The 19,722-nt window shown below is 52.4% G+C and overlaps 1 protein-coding gene across 4 annotated transcripts in view; it reads right to left on the bottom strand.

Moving 5' to 3' along the window:
* Nucleotides 1-978: 978 nt before the first annotated feature.
* SMG5 (SMG5 nonsense mediated mRNA decay factor) overlaps nt 979-19,722 on the bottom strand; it is a 31,450-nt gene continuing 12,706 nt past the window's right edge. For 2 of the 4 annotated variants that reach the window (XM_021089680.2, XM_085022751.1), the window contains exons 8-22: nt 17,859-17,984; nt 17,685-17,753; nt 17,033-17,241; nt 16,183-16,320; nt 15,419-16,018; nt 12,132-12,307; nt 11,016-11,091; nt 10,268-10,443; nt 8,596-8,754; nt 5,120-5,179; nt 4,586-4,745; nt 4,083-4,173; nt 3,155-3,229; nt 2,595-2,733; nt 979-2,416 (exon numbers count right to left, since the gene is read on the bottom strand). In XM_021089680.2, the coding sequence (XP_020945339.1) occupies nt 2,333-2,416; nt 2,595-2,733; nt 3,155-3,229; nt 4,083-4,173; nt 4,586-4,745; nt 5,120-5,179; nt 8,596-8,754; nt 10,268-10,443; nt 11,016-11,091; nt 12,132-12,307; nt 15,419-16,018; nt 16,183-16,320; nt 17,033-17,241; nt 17,685-17,753; nt 17,859-17,984 (2,338 nt within the window). In that variant the 3' untranslated portion in view covers nt 979-2,332. Of the gene's footprint in view, nt 2,417-2,594; nt 2,734-3,154; nt 3,230-4,082; nt 4,174-4,585; nt 4,746-5,119; nt 5,180-8,595; nt 8,755-10,267; nt 10,444-11,015; nt 11,092-12,131; nt 12,308-15,418; nt 16,019-16,182; nt 16,321-17,032; nt 17,242-17,684; nt 17,754-17,858; nt 18,966-19,141; nt 19,331-19,722 lie in introns of all 4 variants that reach the window. The other 2 variants (XM_085022752.1, XM_085022750.1) reach the window with 2 other exon arrangements.

Genomic DNA, 19,722 nt, shown 5'->3' with positions numbered 1-19,722 from the left:
CAGGCTCTTGCCAGCCAGACCAACAGAAGAGGAGAGTGGCAGGCAGGCCAGGCCTGGGCGGGGAGTGGGAGACAAAGGGAAGCCAGGGAACAATCCCAGCCTTGTCCAGCCTCCAGGGAACAGCACGGGGTGGCCCGGCCCCATTAGCAGGCAGCTCACTTGGCCTCCAACACGCTGCCAGCCCCTCCAGCTTGACCCCACCCCACCAGACTTGCCGGGGCCCTCACCAGGATGCCAAAAGGGTGATGGGGAGTGCCCCCCTCAGACTGTACTGCCTGAGGATGGCTCTGCCTTAGGCTGGGCAGAGGAATCTGAACCTTGACCGGATTTCTGAAACCACTTCTCACTGCTTTGCTGCCTCAGTGCCTGGTGCTTGGCAGGATCCAGAGCAAAAGCATCTGGTGAGTGTTGATTCAACCACGAGGGATGTGCCAAACTTCTCCACTCCCCAAAGATACACCTGAGGTGTCAGTCCTTGCAGAGGGACAGGGGTTTCAGTCTGGTTTCAAGGCTCACCCTCACCTCTCCTTTACAGGAAGTTTCTCACCAATTCAGAGGATCCAGCTGGAGACAGTAAACTACCCCCAGGCAGTTGACCCCTGAACATGGGTTTGAACTACATTTATATGCAGATTCCTCTCACTAAATACATCCTTAGTACTACATGGTCCCCAGCTGGTTGAATGGTGGCTTTAGAACTACAGATACAGAGGGCCCACAGTAAAGTCAGGTGTGGATTTTTGATTGCATAAGGGTCAGCGTCCTAAAACCCCATGTTCAACTGTACATTTTCACCTATCACCCTTGGGAAGGCACCTGCTCAGAACTGAGTTCACAGAGGCAATGAACAGTCTATTAAAACCATCTCTGGAGTTTGTGCTCCAATTGCTGGTTTCTTGCTTCAACAGGTCCACCTCAACGCAGGTAATCTCCAACATCCCAATAAAACTGTACAGAAAGGCACCAGAAGACAGGGAGTGGGCTTCGGGGGGGTCTTTATTAAGTGATGCTTTAGTCTCAGTCTCTGTCAGGGACTGGAAGTGGGAGTGACCCTACCCCCCCCCCCAGGTTGTCCCAGATCTGCTGTCTTAGAGGAAGGAGGCAGGAAGCCTGCCCTCCTCTGAGAACAGCCTGGGAAGCTAGGCTAGCGCGGGGGTTGGGGACAGCAGAGCTGAGACCCCCCCGCCCTCAGCTACACGTGCAGCCTGAGGAGGGGCCGAGGCAATCCTGGCCAGAGCCTCCCACATGCAGCCCCACTCTTGCTGCTCCACCCACTGCCCTGAGCTATTCATGATCTCTGCTCCCACATTCACCTCAACATTCCAAAAGCTGGCCCCTTGCTCTGCTCCTCCAGGCCTTTAGTCCTGGGGAAGGACAAAAGTAGGGAAGTCCATCAGGACAGAGGGCCCCTGGCCAGGCAGCTTCAAGGGGCCTCTCCTTCCTGCTGCCCACAAGAACATAGGCCCTTCCCTAGGTAGTAAGGGAGGGGGGTGGCCTCAAACTGTACCCCGCCCTCCTCGTACTGGCATCCCAGCACAGCAGCCCAGAGCACAAAGCGAAGTGACCATGGGGCTGGTGGGCACAGAAGCCCTCACTGGCATACAGGCCAGACTGCCTGCAGCTGTCGTGGGCCTGCTCCCTCCCCTGGACACTAGACGGAGGCAGAGAGAAATCAGCAGTGGGGCAACACGTGCGCATGGCGGCCCCTGCAGCAGGAGGAGGGGATCTAAGCCCCGCCTTGCTGTCAATGCAGCCAGCTCCAGGTCCCTCTTCTCTCAGAGTCCCCAAGGCTCCAGAGCTGCCCAGCCTTTGCAAAGGGAGATGAGACGGGGATGGGTGGTCCTTGAGGAGAGGAAGGGTCTGCAGAGAACCCACCCAGATACCTGGAATTACCCACTCTTCCCCCAGAGCTGGAGGGCCCAAACTCCCGGCACCAACCACCCTGCATCTTGGGTGAAGCAGAAGGGCCCCTTCTGCTGTCCCCTCCCCTCAGAGGTCCAGGAATCACTCCAATGAAACGCAGACACCCGTGCCTGCCACCTGCCCCTGGGGAAAACAGGGGGCTGAGGCAGGAAGGCTGCCTAGGGGCCCACAGGCCTCTCCTGCTCCAAGCACCTTCCTTGCCTTCCTGACGTCGTCTTGGCAACAGGGGTTACCCCGCCCTCCCAGCTGGCTCCTGGGCCCTCCTTGCAGCCTGTATGCAGCTGGGCTTCCTTCCTGTGTGCGTGCGTGAGTCTGCGTGTGGTGGGATGACTACAGGTGGTGGTCCTGGCTGCCAGGGAGGGCAGGAGAGATCTGGAGTCAGCCCCGCTGCAGGGCCTGGGGGTCGGTCTCAACCAATCTCCTTCCACTGCTTGTAGAAATCCAGAACATTCTTGATGTCCACACTGGCATGAGCAGCGGCCTGCAAGGCTGCCTGTGGAATTGGGGGGAAGGAAAGATGGAGGAGGGCCTGGTCTCCTGAACTGTGGCACAAGTACTGAGAGGCTGGGGAAGAGGTGACGGAAGAAGGGGTAGTAGTCTGGTCTGAGGGAGCTGACTCTGAGACCCTGTCCCCATTCCACACTCTCCCCCCACCTCACGCCATGACCCACCTGCATAGGGCCTGAGAGCGCGCTAGGGTTGTCCAGTGGAAGGCCTGTGATGATGGTCACCATGCCGCTCGGGTCCTCCTCTCCTGCCCCCTGGGCCAGAGTCAGCTGTTTGCAGCTGTCCAGGATCTTATAGAGTGTCCTGGTGGGGAGGAGGGGAAGGTGGGCCGTGCCCCAGCATTAGCAAGGCCTGAACAACAGATCTCCAGGGCACCGGGGAAGCCTGGGGGCAGGGAGGGCACCAAGAGAGAGTCACAGAAACCAGGCAGCCAAGCCTGAAAGCTGGGCCTGGGGACGTGCTACGGGGAGGAGGCAGAGGTGCAAGGAGTGAGAACATAGCACAAGTATCTCAGGGCCATGGGGCTCCGGTGCTGGAGCAACTTCTCACTCTATCCAAGGTGAGATGTGCAAGAGGCCCCCTGGCAGGCTGAGCGAGGCCCCAGGCTGGTGCTGCTGCCTGTTAAAGAATTCTCTGGCCCTGTCCCGCTCTCCCAGGGAGCGCCCACAGAGGAGCAAAGCGAGCAGCCTCTCTGAGGTTCTAGGGGTGGGGGCTGAAATTTTACCAAGCATCTGTATCCTGCCTCTTCAGCTTATGCCGCTCAAAGCTCTTGCCCACCTCTTTCTGGCAGCGAATGTACCTGCAAAGGAGGAGAGAGAGTAGAGGTGGGGGGCAGAGGAGAAGGAAGGCACCTCATACAAAGCAGGCCATTGTAGCACAGGGGAGCCAGTTTTATGGAAGGAGGCGTGTCTCCCCATCACAGGTCTGTGTGGAGCCATTTCAAAGTGGCTTCCTGGCTGCTGAGCCCAGCTCACTTTCCCTCCTGATAACATCAATTCTTTGGTTCCTCCCGGGGGAGCAGCTGAGAGGGGAGAAGCAGCAGATGCCTTTCAAGCCAGTGCTTCTGGAGACAAGGTCCAAACAAGCAGCCTTTGTGCAGCTTCCTGGCCAGGCAAGGGCAGATGCAGAGGAGGGGTGGGCCAGCAGCAGGGAGGGGCAGCTTTCTCCCTCTGCCCTAAGCCCACTGCCTAGTCCTCTCAGGGCCCTAAAAGCCAGAAAGAAGGGCTGTGCTGGGATGAACACCTACACCTGCCCTCCTCTCTCTCCTGATGGCTTCACTGGAAGGTGGGAAGACGGTGGGCAGCCCTGACCATCCTCCCTCCCACCCTGGTCAACCTGACCACCTAAAACAGGAAAAAATCCTGCAAAGGACCCACAGCCTGGATTGGGGGTTTGCTCCCCTCTCAGTGACCCTGATCTCATGCTTGCCCCAGAGGTAGATGGAGAGCAGGTCAGTGCTCCCTGAGAAGACTCCTGGCTCCTCCAATCACCATCTATTTCAGCACCCAGGACCCTGACTTCTAATTATGTCTTTGGCCTCCCTCCCCAGGCTGCGAGCCAACTGTGAGCAGGGACCACAAGCAAGTATCTTACAAGAGGAACCTGCATTTGTTGTCTGGGCTCAGCACAGGTCCAGCCAGGCCTGTACTCACCTGTTCCCTTTTTTAAACTCTGCCTCTAGGTATCGGATCCCATCCCGGGCCCCAGGGTGTTCCTTCTTCAGCAAATCCAGGCCATCGATCACTGGTGGGCAAGGTGGGGGTAGGGAGAGGACAAAACAGATGAATTCAGGCTGTTGTGTCATGGGGCGCTGCATAAGCATCTGCGTTTGCTCCAGGACACACTGCAGGAAAGGAGGGGACCGTGGCTCCTGTAGGAATCCCACTGCTGACCTTCTGCCAGCAATGTATCTGGCAACTTATCAACTGCTCTCATCAGGTTTTTTCATCTGTTTCTCCCAACCACCTTGTGAGTCAGGGTTTAACAGAGATTGTCACATCCACTTCATAGATGAAAATGACAGGTTCAGGGAGGTGGCAGGTCTTGACCATGGCCACTATGCGTAAACTGGGCCCCAAGTAAGGGTCTCTCAATCCCAAGCCAGAGTCTCTTTTAGCCACATTCTCCCCTCCCCCCACCTCTCCAACATGCTTACCTGTCCTTGGGATGATGACAATGAAGCGGCCACTGGTGGCCAGCTGGCGGATGACTGGGAGGTGGTGGCAGAGGGCCTGGGTGTCAGGGACGAGGTAGGGAGACATTGCTGACTGGGCCTTGGGTTGCTGCAGGCTCCCTTCCAGCTGAGAGACCTCGAGCTGGTGAGAGAAGGCAGAGGGGGTAGAGCAGTGTGCAGCCTGGGCTGGGGAAGAATGGGGGTCTTATGGGCCTCCTTCTGCTGCCAAGGGGGACACGGGGCCCCTCTTACCTCTAGGGCCTCGTAGATAAAGAAGACAGACGCAAAGGTTAAGGTAAAGAGAAAGAGAAGGAAAAAAGAAGTGAAGGCAGAAGGAAGGACGAAGGCTCAGTGACAAGTCAGCAATAGGAAGGCCATCTAGGAGGCTGGGAGGGCAGCCGGGCACGGTGGAGGACCCCGGCAGAGGCTGCAGCTGGAGGGGTGAGGATGGGCCAAGGCACTTTTAAGCAATGACCAGATCAAGAGCAGAAGGAGCGCTGAGCCCCAACTTCCTACCTGAAGTCGTAGCTGAGCCATGTCCCTCATTAACCTGTTCCGCCGAGCTTCCTCCTGTGCCTATAAGGGGAGAACACCAGCTCTAAGCTCAGGACAAGCAGCTGGGGGAATACTCCTTTCTCCAGTGATCAGAAAGACCAGGAGGGATTCCTGGGGTTTGAACTCAGTATGGCCTCATATAAAGCCAGCTCTCTATGGACCCTGCTAAGTGAGGGGCAGGGAGCGGTGGAAGAAAAAACCTCTCTGTGGGGCAAACCAAACGTGTTCCATTAGCAGCCTGCGGAAGCCACGCTGTTCCAGCTCCCCAGGAGGGGGAGGGGACAGCACCTCGCTGTGCCTCTGGGTTCCATCTCTGCTTCTCTCAACCCGCCCTCCCTCCCAGGGAGTACCATCCACGCACCTCTCACACTCTAGCACCATCCATTTGCCAACTTATTCCAAATCTGCAGCTTCAGCCCAGACCTGACCACCCAAGTTTCAGACCTACACACCCAACCGCCTACTCGACAGCGCCATCTGCTCCTCAAAACCTGCTTGTCATCCTCTAGTGCTCCCCAGCCCACATCAGAAAAGCTAGCTCGTTTTACTTTTCCCTCTCTCGGTCCCAGAAGTTATCAGCCTCCCAGTTCTGTCAACTGTACCCCTTAAAAGTCATTCAAATCCCTGTGCAGCCCTCCATCTTCAATGTGCTACCCTGGTCTAAGCCAGTACCTCCCACCTGGACTTCTGTAACCACCTCATCTCAGCCGCTAACCCAATCCATCTTCTCTGCCTGCAACCAATGCAATCTCTCAAAAATCATCTGATGTCCACCATGACCCTGATCAAATGCCCTCTAATGGTTTTTCTATCTTCTGGATCAAGTCCAAATTCCTTAATATGGTCTAAAAGATGAGGTTAAGAATGGGGACTTATTCCAAGAGATAGAGGGAGCCACTGAAGACTCTGTGACAAGCAAAGGGGCATCATTAGAGAGATGCTTTAAAATATTAATAATCTGGAATGTATAATCCATCCTAATCATGAGAAGACACCAGACAAAGCTAAACTGAAGGACACTATAAAACAACTGACTGATACTCCTTTTTTTTGGCAGCATCCACAGCATGAGAAGTTCCCTGGGCCAGGGATCAAACCTGGCCCCCAGCAGTAACCCGAGCCACAGTAATGACAACATCAGATCCTCAACTCACTGAGCCACCAGGGAACTCCTGACTAAAACTTCAGAAGTGTCAAGATCCTAGACAACAAAAATAGACATTCATAGAAAAACTAGTAAAATCTGAATAAAGTCTATAGCTAATAGTATTGTACTAATCTTAATTTATTAGTTTTTCTTTCCCCCATGCCCAAGGCTTGGGGCTTGGGATTGTTGAAGCTTCTGGGTCAGGGATCGAACATGATTACGGGAGTGACAAGGTGGGATCCTTAACACACTGAGTGACCATGGAACTCCACCTAATTTCTTAGTTTAGATAATTATACTATCATTTCTTGTTATGCAATGTCCATCTCCCACCCCACCTGCAGCATCCTTCACAACAAAGAATGGTCCTGACCAAAATGCCAGGAGTGCCCCCTTCAAGAAACTCTGGTAGAGGAAGGAAGAAGGGAAGCAAAAGACCAGAGTCTAAGTGAGAGTCATCTTCTCACAGGCCCTGCTGGCAGACTGGTAAGGATCCAGAGCACTGCGGACAAACTTCCCCTCTTCTCACTGTAGAAATCAAACCCATGAGAGGGATGGGCACCCCAGAGAACCAGTGCAGGTGCGTGGAGATCCGCCTGGACCCAGCAAGAGGAGAGCTGCACTAAGCTGAGGCTCTGCTATCCGGCAGTCTAGAGCTGTGGGCCTAAGAGTTGCTGAGGGAAAACCTAAGGTCCCATCGGGAAAGAGGGGTTCCTAAGCCCAGGCAGACACTACAGCCCAGAGAACAGGGGCAGCGGCCCACCTGACCTGCAGAGAAGCTAAGCTCCCACAGCAACTTAAAACAAGGTCAAGGTCTTTCCAATGCCAGAGACCTCTGATCACTGGTCCCTGATACCTCTCTGTGACATTCAGCACTTCCTCATCTGTAAAACGAAGCTGCAAGCACCCACCTCACAGGCTGTTGCTGAATTTAATGAGATGCCACATGCAAAAGAAGCTTTGCATATGGAAAGCTCTCCAGAAATGATGGTAGATGGCAATATGACAAGGACCACGCTGCTGCTGCTGGGGAATAAACCCCTTGCAGTGGACACGTAACTGAGGCAGAGCAGGGGGCAGCCCCAGCAGACAATGTGGCCTGAGTCCAGCATGGCCCATGGTGCCCAGCACCATACCAGTCAAGCTTTCAGGTATTCCCTGCCCCACAAGAGGCGTCTTAAGGAGCTTTAGGCCAGAGGAAATGCCTGCAAAAACTCAAACATTTTTTGAAGCTGTGTAACTTCCCCACAATTATTTTTGTAACCCCCTGCACTTTCCCCTATGGAACAGCAACAAAAGTCTTAACACAAAAGGTTAGTTTTTACAAACTATGCTTGCTTTTAAGGCAGCAAAGGAAAGGAGTTTCGGGGGAGCCTGTGCCCCTTCCCATCAAGCAGAACATCCGCAGGAAGGGATTGCTCAGAGGGGTGCAGGAGCCTGAGCTGGGGAAAGGAAGAACACGGGGGAGGAGACTGGCTTGAGATGAAGAAGAACCCCTAAGGCTTGCCAAGACATGTGAGCTGCGCTCCCTGCCAGACAGCACCACCCCAGATGCACCAGTGCCACTTAGCCTGGGGAGGACAACATGGCCAGGGCTGTACAGGCCCCACTGCAGAACCCAGATTGTTGCTCACAAAGTATTAACCCCACAAGAGAAAGGCTTGTCTTGTTTGCTGCTGTAACCCCCATGCCTAGGTAGGATAGCGACGGGTCTGGAATGGGCAGACTCAATAAATACTCGCGGAATGGATGCTTGAATGGAAAAAAGGGAACACAGGCCACCTCCTACTCATTGGGGCTTTTGTGGGATAGGAGGGTTTCTGCAAGGTGTCTGATGCCAAGATCCCTCCAGTGCTCAGTCTTCTTCCCTCTAAAAGCAAAGGGAAAGGAGCAGTGCTGAGCACACACACCTCACGATGCACTGTGCAGTGCCCGACATTCACTCTCACTCCATCGTCACAACAACTCCACAAAGCTGATTCGACTATTCCTAATTAATCGATAAAAAACAGGCTTACCAAAGTTAAGCAACTTGCTCAATTCAGACTATGAGGTGACAGAGACGGTCTTCAACCCTCAGTCAGTCCAGATACAGGCCCGGTGTCAGGATGCCCCTGCTCCCTATCAGCCCTTAGTCCCCTCCCCAGCCTCCTCTCTCCCTAAGCTTGAACTCCCCAGCCAGACTGACCCGGTTCTTCAGTCAAGGGCCCCTGGCCTGTCTGAGCCTCTGACCCTGGCTTCTCAGTGAGCTCATGGGTGCAGAGCAGATGGGGAAGGACGCCTGACTCACCATGCGGAACTGGGCCTGGGCCTGCTGCAGCAGGCTCTCCTGCTCAGACTGGGCGATGCTGACGAAGATGCCAACCTCTGGGTTGAACTGAAGGATGCTTCCCTGTAGGCTGGCAACAAAGTGGCCAAAGCTGCGGATGCAGCAAATGCGCACGACCGTCTATGAGAAGACAGGGGAGGCGGCTGGGCTGAGAGGGGTGAGCAGGGCTCCTTCCCACCCACCTCCCTACCAGCCCAGCCACCTCAGCAATACAGGATCCATGCAAAGGTTTGTGATCTGTGGGGTGGAAAAGAGGAGCACCGAGGCTCAGAGCCTCTAGTTGTCAGAAAAGGAATAAGCAGAAGTAAGCAAGTACACCAAGAAGACTCCGAAGAGGGATAGAGAAGCTGGACTCAGGGCTGAGAAGGAAGAGACAAGGGCCCTAGGCTAGGAGTGCTGAGACCTGGGTTCTTACGGCATCTCTCTCCTCTGGGTCTCAGTCCTCACGTGTAAAATGAGAGGACAGGAGTTCCCGTTGTGGCTCAGTGGTTAACGAATCCGACTAGGAACCATGAGGTTGCGGGTTCGATCCCTGGCTTGCTCAGTGGGTTAAGGATCAGGTGCTGCCATGGGCTGTGGGGTAGGTTGCAGACGCGGCTCGGATCCCGCGTTGCTGTGGCTCTGGCGTAGGCTGGTGGCTACAGCTCCGATCAGACCCCTAGTCTGGGAACCTCCATATGCCGTGGGAGCAGCCCTGGAAAGGTCAAAAAGACAAAAAAAAAGTAATAATAACAAAATGAGAGGACAAACTAGATCACCATTTCCAGCTTCTGTTTCTGGTAAGCAATACCTTTCCTTCCCCGTCAAACAAGAATCTGGAGTTCCCATCGTGGCACAGCGGAAACAAATCCGACTAGGAATCATGAGGTTGTGGGTTCGATCCCTGGCCTCGCTCAGTGGGTTAAGGATCTGGCATTGCTGTGAGCTGTGGTGTGGGTCGCAGACGTGGCTTGGATTCCATGATGCTTGGGCTGTGGCATCGGCCGGTGGCTGCAGCTCCAATTAGACCCCTAGCCTGGGAACCTCCATATGCCGTAGGTGCGGCGCAAAAAAAAAAAAAAAGAATCTTATCTAGAACCCTAAAATATAAATAGACCAAAAGCCAAGCTGCTCTGGTTGGACAAGGAGAAACCAAGGAGGGGGTGTTGGGAGGGGGGCAGGGAGGCCTGTATGCTTGGCTTCCCTCTGCTGTTCCCAGATGGCCCTCGTGGTGACACAGATTCAAAGGTAAAAGTCACTAGACTAAGTGGAAGCACATTCCCTGCCAGCTCTAACTTTCCCCCAGTGTTTGCTGGTCAGCTTAGAGGAGGCAGAGCCCAGAAAAGAAAAGAGACCGACAAAGATTCCAAAGCCCTAGTAACTGACTTGTTCTGTCCCCTACAAAAGCTAGAAAAAGGGGAAGGAGGCCTGTTCTACACAGGGAGACACCTACCAAGACCAGACCTGTGGAAGGACATCCACCACGAAGGAAAGGAAGCCCAAATGGCTGAGTGAAGAAGGATTCACTGCAGCCACAGACATGCTCCCTGTCCTGATGGGAGGGTGCCTGCCACCCGCTCCGACCCTGAGCCCCTGCTTTGCTGCCAAGTCTGACTAACAACAGAGCTTCTGGCATCAGAAACGATATCCTCACCTCCTCTAGGGCGCTGAGCAGGAGCCGATCCGTGTCAAAGTTAAAGTGTCTGTGGGCAGCCCGGAGGGGAGGCAGGTTGCGAAGTGCCATGTCTTCTGGGAGCAGCAGGCTAGAAGGGAGGTCAGGCAGTTCACAACCTTCAAGAAGATCCTGGACCTCGGGACACAGGGCCAGGCCTGGGGAGAAAGAGAACACGTGAGACCACCTGCCCTGTGGGAGCCCCTTCCCTTTGGGAATTCCCAGGCTGTGAGGCAGAGCTTTAGGAAACCAAAGCTAGAAGGGTTAGAGGAGTAGAGCAGGTGGGGAGAGGAGGGGCTCTGGAATGCATCGCCCTTGGGTGAGTCCAGAGGTAGGAGAAGGTGACTGCCAGCTGGAAGGTGTTAGGAGGGGATGAACCAGAGAGATGAGCTCTGAAATCAAAGTCAATTCTCAACGAAGAAGCATCAGTGCCACACCAGTGACTGGGGCTGGCTCCTAGGCTCCCCTCACTCTGCTGCTGCCCACCCCACTGCCTTCGCCAGGGAACACACTCCCTGACGGACCAGGCCACCTGCCCACAGTGGGACAGTGTTGGGGCAGGAAACCAGAGAGGCCCAGACCACAATGACTGCTGTGTGTCAGGGAGACTGGGCAGTGAATCCCATTAACCTCCTTACCCCAAGGGCTGGGTTACCAGGGAAGGGGGGGTGGGCTTCATGGGGCCAGTGAGGGAGAGTGGAAAGCAGGGCAGTGCCAGGGACTCACTCACCAGACTCTTGGAGTTCGCCAGCAGCTGGCAACAGATTCAGCAACACAGACAGGCGGTTCCACAGACTTTGAGAGCTCTTGAGGGAGAAAGAGAGGAGGCCTTCAGCTGGGGCCGTGCTGGAGGATGGCCATGAGTAAGAAAAGCACTACATCTGGGGGGTGTGAGGCTATGGTCACAGGTCTAGAGGTATTTGATAGGGAGAAATGAAGGAGGACCATGATGAAGGCTTCATGAAAAGGGGAGACATGAGACCACAGGAAGAACTCTCTGGACCTTGGCAGAGGACAAAGCTTGAACACTGGAAGAGGCTTCTCCCCATCTAGCAAAAACGTTTCCTTCCCAGCCCTCCACACGTGCCCATCCCGGGTCGCCTCTCCAGGGATGTGACATGCACCTCCATCTTCACCACACCACCCTTGATGACTAACAGTGACTAACTAGCTGTCATCACGCACAAGCACACACCCAAGGGTGTGCCTGGCCCTGACCCAAACTCTCTCATCTAGGGAAGATGGCGACCAGCAGGGAAAAGGGTCTTTCATGGCAGGCAGGTGTGCTACTGGAATAAATCAACACAGAAGAAAAGGCTCAGGGCACCAGAGGCTCAAGACTGAGACTCTGAACCTGAGATGGGAAGAAGGCCGCCTCACCCCAGCCAGCCTCCACTGCAGCCCACCTTTGAGACTACTTGCTCCAGCTGCAGGACTCACTTGAAGCCACTTCCCTGCCCACAACACCTGCACCTCCTGAATATCCTGCCACTTTCTGGTCCCTTCTCTCTCACCACTACTCAGCGCTCTCTCCTTTCTCCAGGCTCCAGAGTTTAGATATCCAGGTTGGCCCTCAAACACTTACTTTCATCAACACTACTCATAATGGCAGACGTTATGCCTCGTATTGGAGATACAAAGCAGAATAAGCAGTGCTCCTTGGCTCTTTGAGAGCAAAGATCATGCCTAATCTTTGTCCCATAAAAAGCTTAGGAAGCAGCACAGAGCAGGTGCTTGACAATAACTTTTGTCTCAATGAGACCATCTGAGGGGATTCCCATGCCCCCTCCTGGCTGGCGTCCTGCCCTAACACCCTGGGACCTGACAGGGCAGTGGGGTGACACACCTGTGCACACACAATGATGAGGTCAGGGTTGGTCCGCAGCCAGTCCAGGAAGACTTTCACAGCAGGAAGCAGGCCTTCAGCCATCAGGACTTGCAGCTTCTCCTGGATGCTGCGCTCATTCCGACAGGAACGCCCACTAGATTCACTTCCCTCCGACTCAGAGCCCTCTTCAGAGGCTGGAGGTGGGTGATAGAGAACTGGAATGAGCAACTAGAAGGCACGTGGCAACAGGCTGCAGCTCTGTGTGTGTGTTGGGGGGAGCATGCCCCAACCCGCCAGACTCTTCTGAAGAATTCTGACATGAAAAAAGAGGAGTAAGACCCCTGCCTAATATTCCTAGGCCCACTAGAAACTGGCTGCTTTTAAGCCAAAAGCTTGGTGCCTTTAAAAATACAATTCAGGGAGTTCCTGTCGTCGCGAAGCAGAAACAAATCCAACTAGGAACCATGAGGTTGCAGGTTTGATCTCTGGCCTTGCTCAGTAGGTTAAGGATCTAGTGTTGCTGTAAGCTGTGGTGTAGGTCGCAGACATGGCTCAGATCTCGCACTGCTGAGGCTGTGGTGTAGGCCGGCAGCTGTACCTCTGACTGGACCCCTAGCCTGGGAACCTTCATACACTGCAGGTGCACACCTAAAAAAAAATTCTTTCAGATTCAAGCTAATTCATGAGGTCTGCAGCTACTGACTCAACTGATGTTTATGATGTGCCTATTCTGTGCAAAGGGACAGCAGACAGTAGAAAGGAGCAAAACAAAAAAAAAAAAAACAAAAAAAAAAAACTTCTAACTCCTAGCTCTTCAAGTCTGCAGGTTAGAACACGAAGCAGATCAAACTCTACCTCTGAGCATCGGCTTCTTCATTTCTTCTTTTTTTAAATGGCCGCACCCATGGCATAAGGAAGCTCCTGGGCCAGGGACTGAATCTGAACTGCAGCTGCAAACTATGCTGCGGCTGCAGCAATGCTGGATCCTTTAATCCACTGCTCCAGGCCAGGGATTGAACTTGTGCCTTTGCAGTGACCAGAGCTCAGCCACCCTCACAGCATGTGGAAGTTCCCAGGCCAGGAATCAAATCCAAGCTGGAGCTTCAACCTACACCACAGCTGTAGTTACACTTGATTCTTAACCCATTGTATCAAGCCAGGGATCAAATCAGCACCTCCACAGAGACAAGCTAGATCATTAACTTGCTGTACCACACTGGGAACTCCAGCAGTCGGATTCTTAACTCACTGCACCATGGCATGAACTCCACATTTCTTTAATTCATTCAACATTTCCTAGGTCCCATCCATGTGCCAGGCACTATGTTAGGTACTGAGGATATAGCAATAGACAAGACACACAGTCCTGCCCTCAGAGTGTTGGTGGGGAGACAGACAAGTCTACAGATGTTACCTGAGTGGGAAAGGGCTGGAAGCTGCAAAAGTGCAGAGGCTGTAAAAGCCAACAGAACAAACAACCCCATCAAAAAATCTAAACGGACAATTCTCCAAAGAAGATATACAGATGGTCAAAAAACAAACAAACAAACAAACAAAAACATGAAAAGACTTTCAATATCACTCATTATTAGAGAAATGCAAATCAAAAACTACTATGAGATAACCCCTTACACCAGCCAGAATGGCCAGCATCAAAAAGTCTACAAATGCTGGAAAGGGTGTGGAGAAAAGGGAACCTGCTATACTGTTGGTGGGAATGTAAACTGGTGCAACCACTATGGGAAACAGTATGGCAATTCCTCAAAAAACTAAAAATACAATTACCAGAGTTCCCGTCGTGGCTCAGTGGTTAACGAATCCGACTAGGAACCATGAGGTTGTGGGTTCGGTCCCTGCCCTTGCTCGGTGGGTTAATGATCCGGCGTTGCCATGAGCTGTGGTGTAGGTCGCAGATGCGGCTCAGATCCCACGTTGCTGTGGCTCTGGTGTAGGCCGGCGGCTACAGCTCCGATTAGACCCCTAGCCTGGGAACCTCCATATGCCGTTAGAGCAGCCCAAGAAATGGCAAAAAGACAAAAAAAAAGAAAAAAAGAAAAAAAAAGAAAAAGAAAAATACAATTACCATTTGATCCAGCAATCCCACTCCTGGGCATCTATCCAGAGAAAACGATGACTCAAAAAGACACATGTATCCCAATGTTCATTGCAGCACTATATACAATAGCCAAGACATGGAATCAACCTAAATGTCCACCAACAAAGGAGTGGATAAAGATGTGGTACATATGCATAGTGGAATACTTCTCAGCCATAAAAAGGAAAGAAATAAAGGCATTTACAGCAATGTGAATGGACCTAGAAGTTATCGTGCTAAGTGAAGTTAGACAATGAGACACCAACATCAAATGCTATCACTTACACGTGGAATCTAAAAAAAGGACACAATGAACTTCTTTGCAGAACAGATACTGACTCACAGACTTTGAAAAACTTATGGTTTCCAAAGGAGACAGGTTGGGGGGTGGGGAGATGGGATGGGGGTTTGGGATGGAAATGCTATAAAACTGGGTTGTGATGATCACTGTACAACTATAAGTGTAATAAAATTCATTGACTTTAAGGGGGCAGGGGCAATAGGAAGCTTACCCCTGAGGAATCCCAGACCCCAAATGACTTTTAAGCTAAAATCTAGAGGGCAAGTGAGGATCAGTCAAGTGACAAGGCTCAGGTCAAGGGAGGAAAAGCATATTCCAGACCAAAGGAGCACAGTGCACAGGCGCCTGGGGGTAAAGGAAAGCATTCAGAATGGGGATGATGATTCTTCAACCACAAGACTGCTGTGAAAATTAAGCAAGACAAGACCTGAAAAAAGTTCAGCCTAATGCGTGGCATAGAGCAGACACGACAAATGCCCACCGCTGCTAACCGGGTGCTCCTTTTGCACCTCAGGGGAAGGCCCTCAGGAAAAGGGTCTCACTCTAATCCACCTGCCCTGGTGGGTACTGGTTTTTCTAGCTTCCGGGGGCCCTGGCAGGACCTGGGATAGCAGGGGCAGGAGCTACAGCTTCAGTTTCAAATGGGGAGGAAAGCCCCAAACCCAGAGAATAAGGCAGAGTGGGAGGGGAATAAGACCACAAAATTAGCTGGGAGCTGAGAATGAGGAAGTGAGGAGGTGAGATTCCCAGGAAAAAATTCCCAGGCTTCACTAAAAGGAGAGAGCAAAGATAAGGCAGTGAGGGTACAGTTGAGAGGTACTCAAAGAGAAGAAGCTGGCCTCTCTCAGGTGAGTGTCAATGGTATGGAGCTGTGGATCAGAGCAGGACGATGAAGAGAGGCCCAAGTACCTGGCTCTGAGGGCTTGTCCACATCCCCATTGACACAGGGCCTGCGGCTGGCCAAGCTGGGAGCTTCGGTGGTGGGCTGGAGGAGCAGGTTGCTGAAGGTGGGGGCCAGACGGAAGCAGCGTTTAGTCTGGAACATCTGGGTGGACATGGCTTGTAGGTTGCTGGCAATGCTGGCCTCACTGGGGCCCAATGGGCCATTGAGGGATTCAGGAGCCTCAGACCTGGCCCGAGGAGGCTCCAGGGCTGGGGACCGAGTCCCTTCCTCATCTTCCATATCTTCCAGGTCTGATCGAGACTCTTGGCTGTTCATTTCTGAATCTGTCTCAGCATCAAAGGCCGTTCCCCCACCTTCAAGGCTCTTGTCGGAGCCACTATCTGAGCCCTCGCTGGCCCGGGCAGAATCATGGCTCGAGTCCGATTCAAAGCCTTCACTCAGATCACTATCATCACCAGCTTTGGGTGGGTGGCGGCGGCGGCGGAGGCAGGAGAGGCGGGAGAATTTCCGGCTCTTTCTGACCTCACCCGCTTGAGGGGCTGCAGGAGGAGGCTCAGGACCCGGCTCCTCCTCCTTCTCCAAGGGTTCCTTGGACTCTGGTTCATCTATGGAAAGAGGATGGTCAGGTGGGGCCTAGGGACAAATCGGAACCAGGACACTGGAAGATATCCTTCGATAGCACCTCTCCTGCCACATCTGTGGTTCCCCTTCCATGGTCCCCACCCATACACTAATCTTTCCAGTAACAACCTCCCCTTTCCTGCACTACCTGTGCCATCGCTCTGGAATGCTGGAACAGGATTCTCGCCCTCTTCCAGCTCAGCTTGCAGCCGTATGTTGACATGATTGACAAGGTGGGAGAAGAGGGCCAGGGTGAAGGCAATGGCTGCACTGTACTGCTTGGATCCTAAAGCCAAGAAAGCCAGGAATTAGGGGCCCAGGGTCCTAAAGATGAGTAGGCACCTTCACCTCATCTCACCTGTTCTCAACCCTTCCAAGGATCCAACTACCTCTCAAAAATTCCTCTAAGGTTAAAAAAAAAAAGAAAAAAAAGATATCTCCGGGCTCTGTACTATCATCCTATACTGTAGAATTGTGCCAACTCATCCTGCTTCCTCATGTAAGCTCACGGATCCCCTTGTCCCATCTCAACCTCCCTGGCCTTTGAGGCCTTCACACAAGTCCCTCCCCCACTGCAAGCACCTTCACACCCGGCCCTGCCTCCCCCTCCCTCCCGTCTAATCTTGCTCTACATACACCTCTGGCAGAAAAGTCTTCAGAACTGCCTAACTGCTCCCACCTCCCCACCCCCAGCAAGGTCTGCATTCTGTCTGGAGCATCAGCAAAGCATCTCAACCCTGGGGTCTGCCTGGGTCCTGGCCAAGAGTGTGTGTGTTTGTGGGAATGGGAGGGCAGGGGGGAAGGAATATGCTGTTGCCTTTGTTCACTGGGAGCTCCTTTAGGGCAGGGTTCCTTGTCCCCTCTCTTGCAGAGCCAGGCAGCGACACAAGTAGTGAAGGGACTGCTTGTGGAAGCAAGTTTATGGACAAGGAGCTGCAGAAAAGGATAGTGGATCCCAGAAGCCAGGGGGGAGAAAAGAGGGACACAGAGAAAGTTACCTGCTCTCTTCAAGCTGTGCACACCCATAAGGCAGATGATGACCATCTGAAAGATGAGAAGGTCTGGGAGGAAAGCATATCCACTCTCATACTCCTCCTCATCCTCACTGGCCAGGCTGAGGTTGGGTGAGGAGGGCAGGTAGAAGAGACAAAGGTTGAAGTCCTCTAGGACTGACTGGCAAAGTGACGTCAGCTCTGAGTCCACGGAGCTAAGGAAGGACAGGAATAATGGGGGAGGTTAGGGCCAGGTGAAAAGAACTGGGAATACTGGATTCAGAGAAGAATATAGGATCCTACAGGGAAGACAGCATAGAGAGTAGCAGGAGGACTCAGTGCTGGCTGATCTCCAAAACGGACAGAATGACCTGGGAGGGGCAGACACATGGTAGAAGGGCTATGTGTGAGCTTCCCATTCAGCCACTCCTTCAACATCTAATAAGTGCCCACTCTGTGCCAGAGGGTGAGAATGGACTTGGAACCTAAGGTGAGACAGTTAGGGATGCCAAGAAAGGACTCGCCAGCTAAAGAATTTCCAACAGAGAAGCAGAATTCAACAGCCCACTCCTTCCTCAAGTCCCCTGCCATAAGGGAGCCACCGTGGATGGGGCTCACAGGACACAGATCATGTTCACGCTCTCCTCCACTCACTCACCTGCTTTTGGGCTGCAGGAGGCTCTGCAGATACATGAAGTTCACCAGCAACCTTTTAATGTCTTTACATCTGAAATGAGAGGAGCCCAGGGTAAATGGTGAAAGGCGCCAGAATCCCTGTGGTCCTACTACACCAACTGCAGAAAGACCCCCTCCTCTCACAGGCCCCACTCACCGCTTCTTGCTGGGAGAAAGTTTCCGAGTTTCACATTTCTTCAGCTGGTGGTACATTTTGGCTGCCTTGTCATATAGCCGCTTGAGGTTCCCATAGGCACCCTCAAAGGATACTTCTGACTGGATGCTAAAATATGACAGAGGTGAGCTACTGAGTCTTAGCAGAAGCAGAGGTGGAGAGGGGAAATGTCAGTCTTCTGGGGGCTTTAGGGAGCACTGTTTCTAGTAAATACAGGCCACTCCCAGCCTCCCCTCCCCACCTACATACTCAGGATGAAAACTATCTTTCCTAATCAAGCACACACACAACCTCCAGATTAATGAGAATAATAATGATGTCTGTATCTCCTCTATATCTAGAAATGGGATAACTAATCCTACTCTGTTACAAACTAGATTTAGTTACTGTCCCTGAAATACATTATCCTTCATCTTTTTTAAAGCTCAGAACACTTAATAGCTAGCATTTAAAAGGCATTTACCATGTGCAAAAATATTTATTTACACTATTTCAGCTAATTCTCACAACACTCATTCAAACTCAAATATGCATTAAGCACCCTCCTCTGTGTACCCTAATACTGTCCACATTTACAGACGAGGAAATGGAGCCTGAGATCAAGTAAGACTCAAAGGTCACACAGCTAACACATGGCAGAAGTGAGTCTCCAACCAAGTTGGTCTCACTACAAAGCCTATGACCTTAACAGCATGCTATGCTTTCTTCTCATGTCTTGTTTTTTCAAGCATCATTTAATTATAAAAAGCGAAGTATAGAAAAGAATACATGTTTGTATTGAATTAAATATAGCTACAAATTCTTTGATACATCTTCCACTGAGAAGTGGGTTCTATGTCACATGCCCTTAAATCTTGGTAGGAGGTGGGGTAAAAGACAACAACTGTGCAGGAGTTCCCATCCTGGCGCAGTGGAAATGAATCCAACCAGGAACCATGAGATTGCGGGTTCGATCCCAGGCCTCGCTCAGTGGGTTAAGGATCTGGCGTTGCCGTGAGCTGTGGTGTAGGTCACAGATGCAGCTCGGATCTAACATTGCTGTGGCTGTGGCGTAGCCCAGCAGCTGTAGCTCTGTTCAGACCCCCTAGCCTGGGAACCTCCGTATGCCACTGGTACGGCCCTAAAAAGACAAAAAAAAAAAAAAAAAAAAAAGACTGTGCAAATGCTCTGACTAAGAGTTCCTGCTGTGGTGCAGCAGGTTAAGGATCCAGAATTGTTGTGGCTATGGCGTAGGTAGCAGCTGCGGTTCGGATTTGATCCCTGGCCTGGGAACCTCCAGTTACCACTGTGGCTCTGAGGGTTAAGAACCTGACATAGTGTCTGTGAGCATGTATGTGGGCTGGAGTTTGATCCCTGGCCTTGCTCACTAGGTTAAGGATCCGGCATTGTCACAAGCTATGGCATAGGTCGCAGATGCGGCTCAGATCTGGCATTGCTGTGGCCAGCAGCTGCAGCTCCAATTCAACCCCTAGCCCAGGAACTTCTACATGCCCCACATGCAGGAAAAGAAAGGAAGAAAGAGAAGGGGGAAAAAAAATGAAAGAAAAAAAAAAAGAGTATTGTAGGAGTGACTCTGCCAGTTTCCAGTCCCAGGCCTTAAGAGATTGGTAGACTTCACTTCCAAGTTTCTTGGGTTATTATTTACTGTTGAAGCCCGGAGCCACCATGTAAGAAGTCCATCTACCCTGACGAAGATACGCATAGAGAGACCCTGAGACTATGGAGAGGAAGAGTCCAGATGAGCCAACCCTCCAGATTTATCAGACCTCCAGATCAGCTGAATACCACTGACTGACACTACACAATGCCACTGATAACTATGGAACTGAGCCTTATCCAAATGCCT

This window comes from Sus scrofa, chromosome 4 (assembly GCF_054392235.1).
Source record: "Sus scrofa isolate SSC_HxYL_T2T_F1_AM1 chromosome 4, Sscrofa_HxYL_maternal_Yorkshire_Landrace_v2.0, whole genome shotgun sequence".
In the NCBI taxonomy this organism is placed as follows: Eukaryota; Metazoa; Chordata; class Mammalia; order Artiodactyla; family Suidae; genus Sus; species Sus scrofa.
This window is presented reverse-complemented; position numbering and strand designations above follow the sequence as displayed.